At 47.4% G+C, this 17500-nt stretch overlaps 1 protein-coding gene across 2 annotated transcripts in view; it reads right to left on the reverse strand.

Annotated features, from left to right (window-relative positions):
* lamb2 (laminin, beta 2 (laminin S)) overlaps positions 1 to 17500 on the reverse strand; it is a 47779-nt gene that overhangs the window by 21983 nt on the left and 8296 nt on the right. For both annotated transcript variants that reach the window (XM_042098608.1, XM_042098607.1), the window contains exons 3-10: positions 11013 to 11182; positions 10744 to 10879; positions 7868 to 7941; positions 7534 to 7722; positions 6906 to 6969; positions 822 to 1024; positions 412 to 532; positions 1 to 171 (exon numbers count right to left, since the gene is read on the reverse strand). The exon at positions 1 to 171 is cut by the window's left edge and continues 18 nt beyond it. In XM_042098608.1, the coding sequence (XP_041954542.1) occupies positions 1 to 171; positions 412 to 532; positions 822 to 1024; positions 6906 to 6969; positions 7534 to 7722; positions 7868 to 7941; positions 10744 to 10879; positions 11013 to 11182 (1128 nt within the window). The remainder of the gene's footprint in view (positions 172 to 411; positions 533 to 821; positions 1025 to 6905; positions 6970 to 7533; positions 7723 to 7867; positions 7942 to 10743; positions 10880 to 11012; positions 11183 to 17500) is intronic.

Below are 17500 nucleotides of genomic sequence, written 5' to 3' on the forward strand. Positions count from 1 at the left end.
GCCTGATGTCTTTGGTCTGGTCCTTGTAGTAGAAGGGTTTGCACATCTCACAGTTGCGGCCCATGGTGTTGTGGAGGCAGTTGTCACAGACACCACCACTAACGTTCCCGGTGGCCAGATACACTGCCATGTCAAAGTGGCACTCGGATGAGTGGCCATTACAGTTGCATTCTGGGAAAAGAGTGAGGTACAGTAACTCACATTATACACACTGAATGCCATTGATCTACAGTAGAAGAGATTGACAAATTCTGCCACTACAGGAACCATATATAACCTATACTACAGCTAATTATTGAACAACTAACATACTATAATACATTACACTGTCACTAACTATTACTGTAGCTATCATATCACACTCTGACAACATCATAAATATGAAGCGCTCATCAGTGCGTGTTTCCTCACTCTTGCAGGCGTGGGTGTTGCGGCCCTCGGCTGGTCTCCAAGGCAAGTCGTTATGGAAGTCGTCACACTGCTCACAGTTAAGCCCCTTGGTGTTGTGGTTGCACACACACCTCCCGTGCACCTGGGGCAAAAAAAGAAACATTATAGCCACTGTGCCTTACTATAAAACACTGGCAATGAAGCAGCACAAGTCATTGTACACAACAAATATAATTTCTGTTTTCTTTACAGGGAATGAGAGAGGATCCTGAATGGACCATAAACCATGTCTTCAAAGGCAGACATGCTTGATCAATTACGCCCATCTAACATGGGGTGAAAGGAAGCACAACCTGATCTGACTTCCTGACTCCAGGAAATCTTACTTTATGCCTAATAATCTGTCTTGCCCATATATCTGTCAGACTCACCATGCCTTCAATGTTATTCTTGATCCCAGTAATGGGGGCACACTCTGAGGCGTGGCCATAGCAGAAGCAGTTGCCACGGACGACCAGCTCATAGACGGCGTAGTAGTACTTCTCTTTGATCTCCACGCGCGAGTCCAGCAGGTCGTCGCCCAGAGTGTGCAGATCCGTGAAGTTCACGCGCAGATTTGTGATCTTCAACTGATCTGTAAAGAGAAAAAGAACGCAAGGTCAAATTGTGTCTTCTGAATCTGATTTTTTGGCCAGACATTACCTTCCGGTGCAACACGACTGAGATTATTAATTCAATTGAAGATGCAAGGGCCGGACAGTGTTGTGCCTTGGTAGATTTCAAAGGCAGCCAGATCAAAGGCCAACCAGCCTAGGACTAGAGAGCGGCTAATGAAATCAGGCTACTCCACAAACACTTCAAAGACCATACAACTAAACCTGATCAAGTCGTCCCAAACTCTGCTGAGCAACAAGCCTTACCGAGGGGGCCAAAGAACTGTGACCCTATTTCCATAAACTGACAGCTCCATGTTTTAGTCTCAAGTTACTGTTTGAGATTATGAATGGCAGCGTTGTTTGCATTGGGAATGGGAGTGGGGGTTGTTTGCATTGCTCTATCGTTCAAACTGAGATTTCCCAATCAGCACTATCACACACTCAGCCAGCTAGCCCAACACAACCCTGTGAGATGCAACCCAACCCCACCTGATGCCCCCCCTATCACACACTCAGCCAGCTAGCCCAACACAACCCTGTGAGATGCAACCCAACCCCACCTGATGCCCCCCCTATCACACACTCAGCCAGCTAGCCCAACACAACCCTGTGAGATGCAACCCAACCCCACCTGATGCCCCCCCTATCACACACTCAGCCAGCTAGCCCAACACAACCCTGTGAGATGCAACCCAACCCCACCTGATGCCCCCCCTATCCCCCGTCTCCTCTCTGCTCGGGGTCGGGCCTGACCTGGACGCTACCCCGGCGGGAGGAAGTCACGGTCAGCCGAGCGTGAGAGGCTGACCAGCGGATTCCCAGTTCACCCGGGATCACGCCGGAGACAGGGAGTAATGGAGCGGAGCGTTGTAGAACAGCAACAAGAAATCAGGAGGGTGATTATGAGGATGTATGAGTGTGTGTTTGTGTGTGCATGGACCCTCAAGTGTGCCTATGATATTCATGGGTGTGTGTGCGTAACAGCAAGCATGTGTGGATGAGTGCATGTGATTCCCATGTGTGTGTGTGTGTGTGTGTGTGTGTATCCGTTTGTGTGTGTGTGTGTGTGTGTGTGTGTGTGTGTGTGTGTGTACGTGTGTGCGTATTTGTGTGTGTCCGTAGATGTGTGTGTCCATAAATGTGTGTGTGTGTGTGTGTGTGTGTGTGTGTGTGTGTGTGTGTGTGTGTCCGTATATGTGTGTGTGTGTGTGTGTGTGTCCGTATATGTGTGTGTGTGTGTGTGTGTGTCCGTATATGTGTGTGTGTGTGTGTGTGTGTGTGTACATGGAGGCTCTTTAAGTGTGGGGTTCCTCTATAGCTCTACGAGCGTGGCGGAGATGTTCCAGCTACTGTGCACTTTCTCCTTGTTGCAGCACAGCTGTTCAGGGACTGTGGCCTGAGCGGAATGTGGGAGACAGACGGATGGTGTGGAATCAATCCACACACCCACTCCTCACATCCACTCCTGCTGCGGAAAAAACACCCTCTGCCCAAAACACACCACGGGAACACAATACGACCGCCTGAGCCAACGAGAATGCACTTTGCTTGTTATTTTTCAGGAAATCAATCTTCCTACCCCCATCTATCCATATGGAAAAAGATACTGTTTCAAGTGAGTCACTTGAGAAAGGGACCCAGAGGAGCGAGAGTGTGTTTGGATACGGAAGAAGCTTTCCACACGTCCCCTCCATTTTATTACGTTTGTATCAAGGATCCTTTTTTTTTTAAATGTGTTTACAAGGGGAAACAGACTTTGCTTGCATGGACAAATGTGTGCCACTTAAGACAGCAAGGCACTGGAGCAAGAGTGTGTTTGCATACGACACAAAGTTTCCACTCTATCTCCTCCCTGTTTTTACATCTGTAGGAGGAAAAAAGTAGGATATTCCTTTCACAATGTGTTCACTACGGGGAGCAAAGGTTGCATGCATGGATACAGCATAGTTGAGAAAAACAAACAAAACACACAAACAAACAAACAAACAAACAAAAATAGCAGGGGTGGATTAGCCTGGATTAGCCCTATCTTGGCTCGTCAGGCTAGGGGTGGATGAGTACAAAAAGAAAACCTGACAGTGAGAGACCTAGAGGCTTAAAGGAGAAATCCGGTGATTTATCACATAGATCTCCGTTTCTTTAGGTCACGAGTACTGTCAGTATGAAAAAAAACAAAAAAAAAAACAATCGGTGATTGAGATTCTATAGATCTGAATCTGATTTTTTGGCCAGACATTACCTTCCGGTGCAACACGACTGAGATTATTAATTCAATTGAAGATGCAAGGGCCGGACAGTGTTGTGCCTTGGTAGATTTCAAAGGCAGCCAGATCAAAGGCCAACCAGCCTAGGACTAGAGAGCGGCTAATGAAATCAGGCTACTCCACAAACACTTCAAAGACCATACAACTAAACCTGATCAAGTCGTCCCAAACTCTGCTGAGCAACAAGCCTTACCGAGGGGGCCAAAGAACTGTGACCCTATTTCCATAAACTGACAGCTCCATGTTTTAGTCTCAAGTTACTGTTTGAGATTATGAATGGCAGCGTTGTTTGCATTGGGAATGGGAGTGGGGGTTGTTTGCATTGCTCTATCGTTCAAACTGAGATTTCCCAATCAGCACTATCACACACTCAGCCAGCTAGCCCAACACAACCCTGTGAGATGCAACCCAACCCCACCTGATGCCCCCCCTATCACACACTCAGCCAGCTAGCCCAACACAACCCTGTGAGATGCAACCCAACCCCACCTGATGCCCCCCCTATCACACACTCAGCCAGCTAGCCCAACACAACCCTGTGAGATGCAACCCAACCCCACCTGATGCCCCCCCTATCACACACTCAGCCAGCTAGCCCAACACAACCCTGTGAGATGCAACCCAACCCCACCTGATGCCCCCCCTATCCCCCGTCTCCTCTCTGCTCGGGGTCGGGCCTGACCTGGACGCTACCCCGGCGGGAGGAAGTCACGGTCAGCCGAGCGTGAGAGGCTGACCAGCGGATTCCCAGTTCACCCGGGATCACGCCGGAGACAGGGAGTAATGGAGCGGAGCGTTGTAGAACAGCAACAAGAAATCAGGAGGGTGATTATGAGGATGTATGAGTGTGTGTTTGTGTGTGCATGGACCCTCAAGTGTGCCTATGATATTCATGGGTGTGTGTGCGTAACAGCAAGCATGTGTGGATGAGTGCATGTGATTCCCATGTGTGTGTGTGTGTGTGTGTGTGTGTATCCGTTTGTGTGTGTGTGTGTGTGTGTGTGTGTGTGTGTGTGTGTGTACGTGTGTGCGTATTTGTGTGTGTCCGTAGATGTGTGTGTCCATAAATGTGTGTGTGTGTGTGTGTGTGTGTGTGTGTGTGTGTGTGTGTGTGTGTCCGTATATGTGTGTGTGTGTGTGTGTGTGTCCGTATATGTGTGTGTGTGTGTGTGTGTGTCCGTATATGTGTGTGTGTGTGTGTGTGTGTGTGTACATGGAGGCTCTTTAAGTGTGGGGTTCCTCTATAGCTCTACGAGCGTGGCGGAGATGTTCCAGCTACTGTGCACTTTCTCCTTGTTGCAGCACAGCTGTTCAGGGACTGTGGCCTGAGCGGAATGTGGGAGACAGACGGATGGTGTGGAATCAATCCACACACCCACTCCTCACATCCACTCCTGCTGCGGAAAAAACACCCTCTGCCCAAAACACACCACGGGAACACAATACGACCGCCTGAGCCAACGAGAATGCACTTTGCTTGTTATTTTTCAGGAAATCAATCTTCCTACCCCCATCTATCCATATGGAAAAAGATACTGTTTCAAGTGAGTCACTTGAGAAAGGGACCCAGAGGAGCGAGAGTGTGTTTGGATACGGAAGAAGCTTTCCACACGTCCCCTCCATTTTATTACGTTTGTATCAAGGATCCTTTTTTTTTTAAATGTGTTTACAAGGGGAAACAGACTTTGCTTGCATGGACAAATGTGTGCCACTTAAGACAGCAAGGCACTGGAGCAAGAGTGTGTTTGCATACGACACAAAGTTTCCACTCTATCTCCTCCCTGTTTTTACATCTGTAGGAGGAAAAAAGTAGGATATTCCTTTCACAATGTGTTCACTACGGGGAGCAAAGGTTGCATGCATGGATACAGCATAGTTGAGAAAAACAAACAAAACACACAAACAAACAAACAAACAAACAAAAATAGCAGGGGTGGATTAGCCTGGATTAGCCCTATCTTGGCTCGTCAGGCTAGGGGTGGATGAGTACAAAAAGAAAACCTGACAGTGAGAGACCTAGAGGCTTAAAGGAGAAATCCGGTGATTTATCACATAGATCTCCGTTTCTTTAGGTCACGAGTACTGTCAGTATGAAAAAAAACAAAAAAAAAAACAATCGGTGATTGAGATTCTATAGATTTTTAGCGTTACACTCTGGCGGCATGTTTGTGATCTACCATGTTCATGCCCCCAGAGTGTAGCGCTGGATAGTGAGAGCCATCCCAGCACCTGAAACCCACGGGCGTATCTAGGCTCCTGCGGTCTTATCTGAGGGCATTCTTCAGCTCACACAGTGGGAGTCTCTGTTCTCTGGACCTTGTCTGATTTGAGACACCACATGCACATCCTTTTACCCCAGACAGCCAGACATCAGTTGACACCACTCCACGAGATCACAGACGGTGTGTGTGTGTATGTGTGTATGTGTGTATGTGTGTGTGTATGTGTGTGTGTGTCTGTGTCTGTGTCTGTGTGTGTGTGTGTGTATGTGTGTGTGAATCTGCCAGCAACAGTAACGAGAGCCTTCTGTCACTCCGCTCCGACTCCACTCCCATATACCCTGCTGTTTCCACTCACCCCGGCAGGCAGGAACACAAAGGAGAAACAGTGGGAGACTCATTTGTGTTTACACTCCATAACTGACTGGAGCACCTGGCCTGGGTCGAAGGTGCCGAACATGTGTTCACAAACCTCATATCCTACCGTGACAGCAACGGATAGACATTCCTCTGAGCCTCGCATACCCCTTACTTACAGTAATACGCATATAATACTTGTTACATGAAGACAGGAATATTGCTTCACATTTTTATAAATGCTACTCCTTGATACTTCAACACCCCTTTTATTAGTTTAGGGGTGTTGAAGTATTTTTTATTTTAGTTTATGTATAAGTCTGTGTAGCCTTGTAAACATTACTTGACTACAAGTTTCCTATCCAACGTACTGTCTGTCCCCAGATCTGAGCGGGAGGGAGTATTTTGTGACACATGAGGGTAATCACTGATAACCTGCGCTGAAGTTCTGCGGTTTAGAGGACGCCCTACTTAGTGTGCGTCCCTGTTTTAGCAGGGAAAAGGTTGCTCATGTTGTTTCTGGGAAACACAGTGAAGCCATGCCAGTGCAAATAAAACAGGGGGGACAGATTGAGTGGGAGAAAGCAGCTGTTGTTCCTCTCATTCCGTCCCTGCCCAGCACCCCTGAACCCAGGGGGACAAAACCTAATACTGGCACTCTATCACTCTTTTGTGAGTAATAGAGTGCCAAAAAAGCAGGGCTTTTCTTTGAGCAAGGAATATTTCTGGGCCTGACCATATTAGAAAGTTATTTATAATATAAAAAATGTATAAATTATTTATAATAGTCCCATACTATGTCTAAGAATCTTAAGCCCTGCAATTATGTGTAATGTGAGCATTTCAAGTTCTCTGTGTTTTTAATTCATTTGTATATTTCTTCTATTCATCATTTGTGTCTTGAATTTCCCCTTGAGGATCAATAAAGTATCTATCTATCTATCTATCTATCTATCTATCTATCTATCTGTCATGCCTTGCCTGCCATTTTGGCTGCTTCCCATGTCAATTGCACTCACTTTGAATGGTTGGACTGTAGGGGTCCTCAATTCTGATCGCGGGCTCGAGGACTCTGAAGATTACCTGCACACAAGAACAAGCGACATGAGTTGTTTCACCTTAGGTTCTCAGAACGAGAAAAACTTGGTGGAGTGCTAAACTTAACGAAGCAACTTGACTATGTGGATGCTAACTGTAGCCACAGCTCATCAAAAATACAGACACATTGTTTTTCTAGCCAGCACAAGAACAAGCTCAGTTTATTCTGGCTGCTATACTTATTGACTGTAATGATAATGGGCTGCATTATTTTATAAGCTGTCTTACTGCCATATCCACTTAAAATGTTAAAGGATAAAGAGTTTTATTAACAATATATTTTTTAACAATATCTTGAGCAGAACTATACTTTTGTTATGTGTCAGTCATATTTCCTAATGAAAAAAACATAGTGTTAAAAGATAAGTTAGATCGAAAAGAAAACTTCATTTTACTGGCATTTTATCAATTCAGCTCAGTTAGTAATGGACTCATCTGGTCCTCATCTGGCACTGATTTGGGCCAGTTTACACTTGGCATCCATTCCAGAGTGACTTCTGGAGCTCATCTCTGGGATAATATCTTTCATTGCTCCTCTTTAATCCCCACCTCGCCCTCCGTAGACGGCTCGATGTCGGAGTAGCGTGACTCGCAGATGACATCATCCACCTTGCGCAGAGGACCCTGGGGTATCCCTGGGAATTTGGAGGCGCAGTCGTACGCAAAGTAACGATACACCTGCCAGGTGCGTCCAAAATCTGCCGAGCGCTCAATCAGCATGGCAGCTGGACGGAACGTCTGGATAAAGAGATAAGGGTGAAGTTAAGGGCAGAGAGAAGCTTTCAGACCAGTTGTATTATTGTGCATGTGGAACTGTATTATGTTACTGGATTCAATTTCACATATAGAGATGTTTCAGATGGCATTTGCCCTTGATCATTACCTTAAAGGTCATGATGAGATGGGTAAAGTGAAATTCTGCCTCCAGATCAAGCTGGAGGTAAACATCCGACTTTCCTAAATACAGAAAGAAAAGAAGAGGGGAGAGAAAAAGATGGAGGAGAGAGATAGAGACAGAGAGAGAGAGAAAGAGAGAGACAGGCCCAAATTATTGTTTTTTGTGCTGTTTCAGCAGTGTGTAGTTTTAGTCAGTTCTCAGGTGGAAGTGTTGGACTTTAAAACACCTCATCATAGTATTATCCTCAGAGTGGGAGTGCCCACAGTACACCGTACCTACAGGACTTTCCCCTTACCAAAGGGCAGGACTGTTTGATGGAACACTTCATCCCTAACCACAAACAAAGTGGGAGGAACACCTTACACTGCTTAAAGCAAAGCTATGGTGGTAAGACAGCTGAACCTGTAAACTTGACATGTTGCAGCATGGCTCAAAGCCTCATGGGTAAGATCACATGAAGTCCGGCTCGCTCCATTGATCTTCCTGTTCTGTCTGATTTCCAGCAGCGCCTTTTAAGCTGTCTTAACTCGGAGTACAGACTGCGTGTTAGAGAGCCTCCGCTCAGAGGGAGTATGACGTTTCAAAAGCAGCGCCTGGAGGCGAGCTGAGATGAGGGCTTCAAAACACCATCGAATGGCATCACAGAGCAACACACAGCACGGCTGGTAGTGAGCAGCACACCAATAACATATGATCTCAGATCATCTGTGATGAAAGACAAACGCAATGGTCCATCAAAAAACATTAAAAACTGGAAATAGAGGTCATTAACTACGGAGAAAGAGAAAGAAGGAGGGGGGGGGTCTTCTTAAAACAGAACATTTTTCATCCTCAACACAACCTTTCATGAGTTAAAACTATGCATTTCATGCACTTTCTCCTAAAGTCAAATGTCATATTAAACCAACAGACAATAAATCTCTGTAGCCATAAATAGTGTTATTGTGGAGAAGGGCGTTTGGCTAATTACTGTGCATAACACACACACACACACACACACACACACACACACTCACACACACACACACACACACACACACACACACACACGGACGCACGCATGCACGCGCGCACACACACACACACACACACACACACTCACACACACACACACACACAGCTAAATAATGAGCTGTTAAATAGGAAGGAAAACAGAGGCACAACAGAGGAAGAGGGCGGACTGAATGAAGCGAGCGAGTGAGGGAGCGAGGGAGTGAGGGAGGGTGTGGGCGCACAGGGACAAAGGGAACGGACTGAAACACTCGCACAATGTTTTCTCTTTTGCCTCTTTACTACTGCACTGCAGTTGGCTTCGCTGTAAGAGTCCTTAGGAACAGGAAGTCGTCCAACAGGGAGCAACAAAAACAACAAAGAAAGGCAGAATATATGCATGGGCCTCTAACTGTACACTCACTGCATATGCAAGGGGGTCTGCACCTGCCTGAGTGCTTGGCAGGCTATATTATGTAGAGCAATGTGCTCACTGCTCACCAGACAAAAGTTAATTGCTCTGAGAAGGGGGGTGACCAGGGGGTTGAAGGGCCGGAATGAGTATCCGCTGGCAGGACACGTGCAGGGCCACCGTCTGAGGCCCACTGTTCCGGATCTCCATTCTCAGACCTACGGACGAGGTGCCATGGCAACGGCGGGCAAAAATAGTGACCGCTTCCTGTTAATATTGGGCCCAATATGGCAGGCCGTGGTCCGTGGGGGACTGAGAGGTTGTAGCTGGGCTCATTATCAAAGCTCATAAGTCATCATTCCCCCCTCTCTGTTTAACAGAAATAGACCTAAACTGGGACACTGTTTAGGAGACCAAGAATGAGGGGGTTTTATCGCTATGCGATATGAATAAAAGATGATTTACTGAAATCATGCCATTTAGGGAATTTTTCCATCCAGTGAGCTCACTGTTACTTTTTGCCCTCTTTCTCTCTCTCTCTCTCTCTCTCTATCTTTCTCTCCCTCTCTCTTTCTCTCTCTTTCTCTCTCCCTCTCCCTAGCTCTTGGTATCTCCACCATGTTCCTAAGCCACCGTGAAGCACAGTCTGTAATTAAGTACATCTGCAGTAGCGTGGTCTTGGTCTGGATCGCGTGGGGCTTTGCTGATGTGGTGGATCTGTGGCCTTTGAAAGGTCTCCAGAAACACTGTGCTCTCTCGCACTGCCACACAAACTCTGTGATTTGCTCTCACTCAGTCCTTTACCTCTGTAAACTGCGAGGGAGTCAGAAGGACTCGAATGCAACAACTTCCACTGGGTGTGTGCGGAGGTTACTACGTTTATTTCATGAAATGTTAATGAGTTTTAAGTGGAATGCCCATATACTAACTATATGAGGATAACAGATTTTAAATTTAGTTCAATTTAATTAAATTTGACTCATTTAATGCCTCAACGCATTCAATGCGTTATCCAATGCATGTTCTTTCAATATTTACAATCTTTTTTCTCTCCTTTTATTCTATTGTCCATCCTCAGTCCCTCGTCCCTCCCTTCACTCTCCCCTGGTTCTGTGGCTGAGCAGGTCGTGGTATTAATAGTGCACAAAAATTAGCCTGCTAATAATAAAGCTCATTTGTTTACTGTGTTGGGTGTATGCCACCGACCACTGGGCCCCGATTGGTCTCAGGGATGGTAGTCATTTACTGAAATAGAGATTATGAGAGTTGTGTGTGTGTGTGCTTAATGACACCACACACTATAAATGATGACTGATGATTGATTATGCATCAATTCTGTATTTGTGTGAAGGAAAGTGATCTATTCAGGGAATCGTATTCACAGTCAGACGGTGTTACAATTAAGGAACATCTATCTTTCTCTGAAATCTTTCACAATGTTTGACTGTGTTGGCCTCACCGTTCTCAGACTGCCACCAGGACTTTTTGCGGTGAGACTTGAAGGCGCTGATGACGTTGTCGATGCGGTGGCTGATGGTGTTGTACACGGCGTCGTAGGGTCGCCGAGAGTCACACTGGAAACACTTCTTCTCTTCCTGCAATGGAGGTCAAAGGTTAAACTACAGGGGTCATGAGGAGGAGAGGGTGGTATCTGCCACCTTATACAGGTATGCCTCCTGCAGAATTAGCTAAGGTGTGTGAGGGACTGTTGGTGATGGATGTTCGCACCTGCAGGTGACTGACGATACAGTAGGACTCTTTCCTCCGTGAGCCGCAGGTGGACGACGCCTTCAGGTTCTTCTCTCGGCCCACCAGCAGGTCACCAGTTGCTGGGTAACAGCTGCTATGGGTGCAGCCATGGGCGTGGTCAGGCTCCTGGGCAGAGGCTGTCGCCAGGACTACGACAGGAGAGAAGCACGGGTGGGTGAGTTAACACGGAGCAGGAAAAGTCTCAGGGCTGATGCACTCAAGGGTGTTGAAAATAAATAAATAAAAAAAACTCAATGAAATCCACATTCCACTCAAACTCACTGCCCAGAAACGGACAAACTATGTGCAAAGGCCGACCTCTGCTTAAAGGGGACTAAAACAATCTTTCTCATGATATCTGCTGTGAAATATACCATACAGACACTTGCATTTACCACCCACATGCCCTCAAGGCCTATATGTGAGCTTCAGGACCACCAAGTGGGAACATTATAAGACTTTAAGTATGAGATGACAAATTAACACCCCTGCGGTTTACCTGAATTTGTTTTTTGGATTTGGATCTGATTATAGGGTATGCAGTGGAAAGCGAGCATGAACAAATGATTTAGGCTGCCAGGCAGGTCTGTTCCCCCTCATATCCCAGAGCCAGAGCTGTCTGTGGGGGTTGTGTGTGTGGGGGGTTGTGTGTGTGTGTGTGTGGGGGGGAGCTTCCCACAGCGGGAACACTGAATAAATGGGTGAACTGAACTGGGACCCTATCACAAATAAATCATAAAACAAAAGTAAGGAGGAAGAGGTAGGGAGTGTGTGTGTGTGTGTGTGTGTGTGTGTGTGTGTGTGTGTGTGTGTGTGTGTGTGTGTGTTGGGGGGACTAGCCCTGATCAAATAACAGAGATGTTGCGTATTTGTTTGTGGGTGTAGAGGGGATGTATGTTTGTATATGTGTGTATTTGTGTTTGTGTTTGTGTATGTATGTGTGTTTGTGTGTGTGATTGTGTGTGTGATTGTGTGTGTGTGTGTGTGTGTGTGCGTGTGTCATGGGGGTGTGTATGTGTTTTCTTTTACAGCACTCAGAAGGACGCATTCCCGCAGCATTCTGGGACAAATCCCTCCTGAAACACCAATGGAGTGTGGAGACCTGGTGCTCACATTCCACAGGAGAGACGTGTGTGTGTCTGTGTGTGTGTGTGTGTGTGTGTGTGTGTGTGTGTGTGTGTGTGTGTGTGTGTGTGTGTGTGTGTGTGGAGACTTGGTGGTCACATTCCACAGGAGAGACGTGTGTGTGTATGTGGGGGGGGGGGGGGGGGGGTCGTTAACAACAATATGCAACAGGGGCTTTCAATATGGGTTTAATGTTAGCTGGTACTTCCAATGCACATGTGTAGATATGTACAGTACACACACACACACACACACACACACACACACACACACACACACACACACACACACAATGGGTATCTTCTTCTTCTGTATCTTCTGTCCTAAAAAAGTTTATTTCTGAAGGGCCTTCCAGATCTGTTTTCACTTAAGATTAAGATGTGTCTGACAGACCTCCCACAGGTACACACATAGCCCACACACACACACACACACACACACGGACACACCCCAAATCGGACCATATCAATTCACACGTCTAGAGTAAGACAACACTTTCCAGGGAACAGCATCCACACACACACATACACACAACTAGAGTGAGTATGTGAGTTGGCAAGGTCTCATCCCTGCGTGGGAGCGCTTGACCCCTTGTGAGAAAAGTCTTGAGTAGGCATTTTTGCTCCGCTCGGACCTGGTGCTGTGTGTCGCTAAGGGCAGCTGTGTTTGCCTGGCACTCGCCCACGTCTCACTGTGCTGCAAGCCATCACAAACATACACACATCCTCTCTCTGTCTTTCTCACACAGACAAATGTATACACGCCAAACATATTCACAAACTCTCTCTCTCTCTTTTTGTCTCCATCTATCTCTCTCTCTCTCTCTCTTTTTCTCTCTCTCTCACACACACACAAAAAACACATCACACAAGGATGCACACATACACAAGCCAGAAACACAAACGCTACTTTTTTGACAGTGTGCATACAGATCTATACATTGAGAGCAAGGACACTGGTAAAGATATAAGGGCTTAAACAGTATGTCACACACAAACACACACACACACACACACTCACCCACACACACACCCACACACACACACACACACTCAGACACACACACACACACACACACTCAGAGACACACACACACACACACACACACTCAGACACACACACACACACACACACACACTCACACACACACACACACACTCAGAGACACACACACACACACACACACACACACACACACACACACACACACACACACACACACTCACACACACACACACTCAGAGACACACACACACACACACACACACACTCACACACACACACACTCAGAGACACACACACACACACACACACACACACACACACACACACACACACACACACACACACGCACACGCAAACAAACTAACACTCTCCTCTTCATTGCACACCCATGATCATAACCATATCTACTAATGACCTACATGGGAGCATATGCACATAGGCAGGCAGGCCGTATCAGGGAGGAGAAGAGCAGGACCACACCGCAGCCTTCCCAGCAACACAGAGGCAGTGACTCTATTTAAACCCCAGGGACGCATTATCACTGTTCCCTTTCCTGCCGTCACAAAAGCACTCTGTGATAAAGCTACGCACGAACCAACGTGATAGAGCAATTACAAATTTAGCTTCCGCAATTACACTTAATCGAGCTAACAGCCAGCGAGCACAATAAAAACGACAGAGAGAAATAAAGCAAAGGGATGGAGGGATGGAGGGAGGGATGGAGGGAGGGCACATAAAGTGGAGGTAATGGGGTGAGACACTCGGCCACTCAGTTAAGTCTTTACTTCCTCTCTCCTGGAGCCCTGGCTTTTGAGAGGAGGACGGAAGTGGAACAGGAGACAGAGCGATAACAACGTGCACGGAGGAGACAGTGAAAGACTCAGAGAGGAGGAGAAAAGGAGAGCATACATTTATGCCAGGGCTGTTTGTATGGGGGTGGGTTTGTGTGTGTGTGTGTGTGTGTGACTGTGTGTGTGACTGTGTGTGTGTGTGTGTGTGTGTGTGTGTGTAACTGTGTGTGTGTGTGTGTGTGTGTGTGTGTGTGTGTGTGTGTGTGTGTGTGACTGTGTGTGTGTGTATGACTGTGTGTGTGTGTGTGTGTGTGTGTGTGTGTGACTGTGTGTGTGTGTGACTGTGTGTGTGTGTGTGTGTGTGTGTGTGTGTGTGTGTGTGTGTGTGTGACTGTGTGTGTGTGTGTGTGACTGTGTAAGTGAGCGTGCTATAGGAGACGAGGGGGGACTTGCTTTTCTCCCACCTCCGCTCTCCTCCCGCGCTGCCGCTGGAGAGCTGTCATGGCGGCCCTGGCCCTGTAAGCAGACACCGGTAGGTGCGTAGGTGCTGCTCCCGCTTCAGCCTGTTCCCAAACCAGACGTGTAATGAAGACATCCCCCTGTCATTACGCAATCCCCCCTCTGTGGCGCTCAAACCACACACCGCATTACTCCGGGGGTGTGATGGCCTAGTTTCAGGGAGAAAAACACAGAGCACTCCACTTCCCCACTCTACTCCCCGCATCTGTCATTTAAAACCACTCTCCAGTCGACCAGCTGAGCTGTGATATGAAAACATGTCAGAAATGGCACTTTAGGGCATTCCTGCACAACCTTTTCCAGGGGCAACATCCTATGGTCCTCCATTACAGATGAAATTCATTAATGATTAGCCGCGGGCCTTAGTTGGTGACAGCGTCGGTATTTTGTCTGAACGGTCAGGAGAATGTCTACCCATCCGCCCATCCATCCCCGTGGCACTGTGCCACCCACCCCACCCCCTCCTTACATGGACAAACAGGGAGGAATGCATGAGGACAGCTGGCAGAGGGGAGGCATACCTCCGCGCTAACAAAGCCCTGCTGTTACTGTGAGTTACTGTAGCCACCCGAGCCACACTCTGAACTTCATCAACACTGGAAGGGAGTTAACTCTAAGCCTGAGTTAGTCAGGCAGGCTAATATATTCAGGCATTTGGCGGATGCTGTGTGGAAATAAGCTGTTACGTTTGGTTATTAACAATCCGAAAGGAGTAATAAAGAGATAGCAACAGGGGCAAATTAGTGATATTTGTTTGATTACATTCAGTAAAGTTAACCTTGATGACACATTGATTTAAGCAAACTTTAGTGGGGTAAGTTGCTTCTCCCAGATGCTGTGACAGACCTGGCGTTGACGGTGCTATTTGTCAGGAACAGTCACAAGAGTAAGGACTTTGGGCCGGACGTTTCCCATCATCCTCTTGGCCTCCTATCTGCATGGCCAAAGCTAATCTCCTGTCATGAGCTGGAGCACGAAACAAAGAGAAGGCTTCTCTCTCTCTCTCTCTCTCTCATTCTCCCTTCCTCTCTCTCTCCCTCTCTCTCTGCCTCTCTTTTTCCCATCCTCTCTCATCTCTTTATTTTACTTTCTACCTCTGCGCTGTGTCTCACTGTGACTTTCATTATTACCAGAGAACCCCCCCCATCTCTCTCTCTCTCTCTCTCTCTCTCTCTCTGCCTCACTCCACCCTCTCTCATCTATTTATTTCACTTTGTACTTCAGTGTTGTGGCTCACTGTGACTTTCATTATTCCCAAAGCCTCTGTGTCTTTTCTACTCTCTTTCCCTCTCTCTCTCTCCCTCCCTCTGCCTCTCACTTTCTCTCTTTCTCTTCCTCTCTCTCTTTCTCCATCTCTTTATTTCACTTTCTTCCTCTGTTGTGTGATTCACTGTGACTTTCATTATTCCCAAAGCCTCTTTCTCTCTCTCTCTCTCACTCTCTCTCTCTCTTTCTCTCTCTCTCTCTCTCTCTCTCTCTCTCTTCAATAACTTTCCTTCCTCTCCAGGGTCCAATCCAGTAAACCCAGCTTTCCCCGGCCGCACACCCACACCCCTGCCCCTCACACTGACCCACACACACACCCACCCACCTCCCTTGGCCGTTCTTTTTTCTCTACGCAATGTGAAATCTGAAATGTACACTTATTTCTGAAGGCCCCGCTGTTCGGCGCTTGGCACCGCTTGCCAGGACGGCATGAATGCTGCCCCAGCCGCGAGGCTTTGTGCGAGCCGAGGGAGGGCAGATTATCCCGGCATCTCGACTTTCAGCCGTGGCCTGAAGCAAACAGGCGCCTGTTGGAAGCGGGGGAGTGGTAGCTTTACTTCAGGAATCAAAGAGATGTGAGATAGGGAAAAAAATGTCCCTGTCCTGTTTACATAAGGCTTGAGGTAAAGTGACACAGAGACGACACATTCTGAAGGATCTGGAGCGACAACAGGAGACCTGGGTGACAAAAACAGTCTGGTGCCTGACTTCCAGAGATGGAAAATCTGCCTTCAGAAAGTAAACTTTTACCTTTCATGTATTTAATCCATTTATTCACTAAACCGGCAGCTACCTAATTAGCACACCACTTCAGCCGGGTAGATAAGCTAATTAGTGAAATCACAAGCGACCAGGCAGAACCAATACATGGTAAGAAGTTTACTCTCGCGGCCCCAGCCGTGGCGCAACTGGCTGGGGCACCTGCACCGTACACCGGCGACCCAGGTTCGATTACCGCCCCATGGTCCTTTCCAGATCCCACCCCGACTCTCTCTCCCATTCACTTCCTGTCATTCTCCACTATCCTATCCGCAATACAGGCATAAAAGCCCCCCAAAAATATACTTAAAAAAAAAAGAAAAAAAGACCTTTACTCTCGGGAACTAGGGTTTCCCAACCTTGTTAGCTTTCTAAACCACAGACCAGAGCTAAGACTCTGAGGTGGAGAACGGATGGAGGTGTTTGCACTCTAACCAGGGGGATGTGGAGGGCATCTCAGAGGTCAGAGGGGAGGGTCTCTGTAACTCTGGCTACCGATGTGAGGGAGGCTTTAAACAGAGCTTTCTACTGCAGAGTAAACTCTCCCACGACACAGTGCAAAAAGTCAACAGTCTTCATTTTCTGAAGCTCTTCTGCTAATTAACGTACATGTTTCTTTCCTCCCTTTCCTTCTCTCCCTCTCTGCCTCCCCTCTCTCTCACTCTCTCTATCTCACACACACACAGCTACTCCCCTCTCTCTCACTCTCTCTATCTCACACACACACAGCTACTCCCCTCTCTCTCACTCTCTCTATCTCACACACACACAGCTATTCTCATCTGATGCACTGTCCGCCCCCCCCCCACCCCCATACCCACAGAGCTTGAGTCCTCCTCCTCCTCCTCCTCCTCCTCCTCCTCCTCCTACCTCCGTACCTCTGTAATGGACCAAATTCCATGGATTTCACTGGGAATTGCAAATCCCTGATGTGGGGGGGCTGGGCTGACTGCTGGTGCTCCGGTGCTTCCATCTGGGATGGGATGGAAGCCAGAACCCCTG

This window comes from Alosa sapidissima, chromosome 7 (assembly GCF_018492685.1).
Source record: "Alosa sapidissima isolate fAloSap1 chromosome 7, fAloSap1.pri, whole genome shotgun sequence".
NCBI lineage: Eukaryota > Metazoa > Chordata > Actinopteri > Clupeiformes > Clupeidae > Alosa > Alosa sapidissima.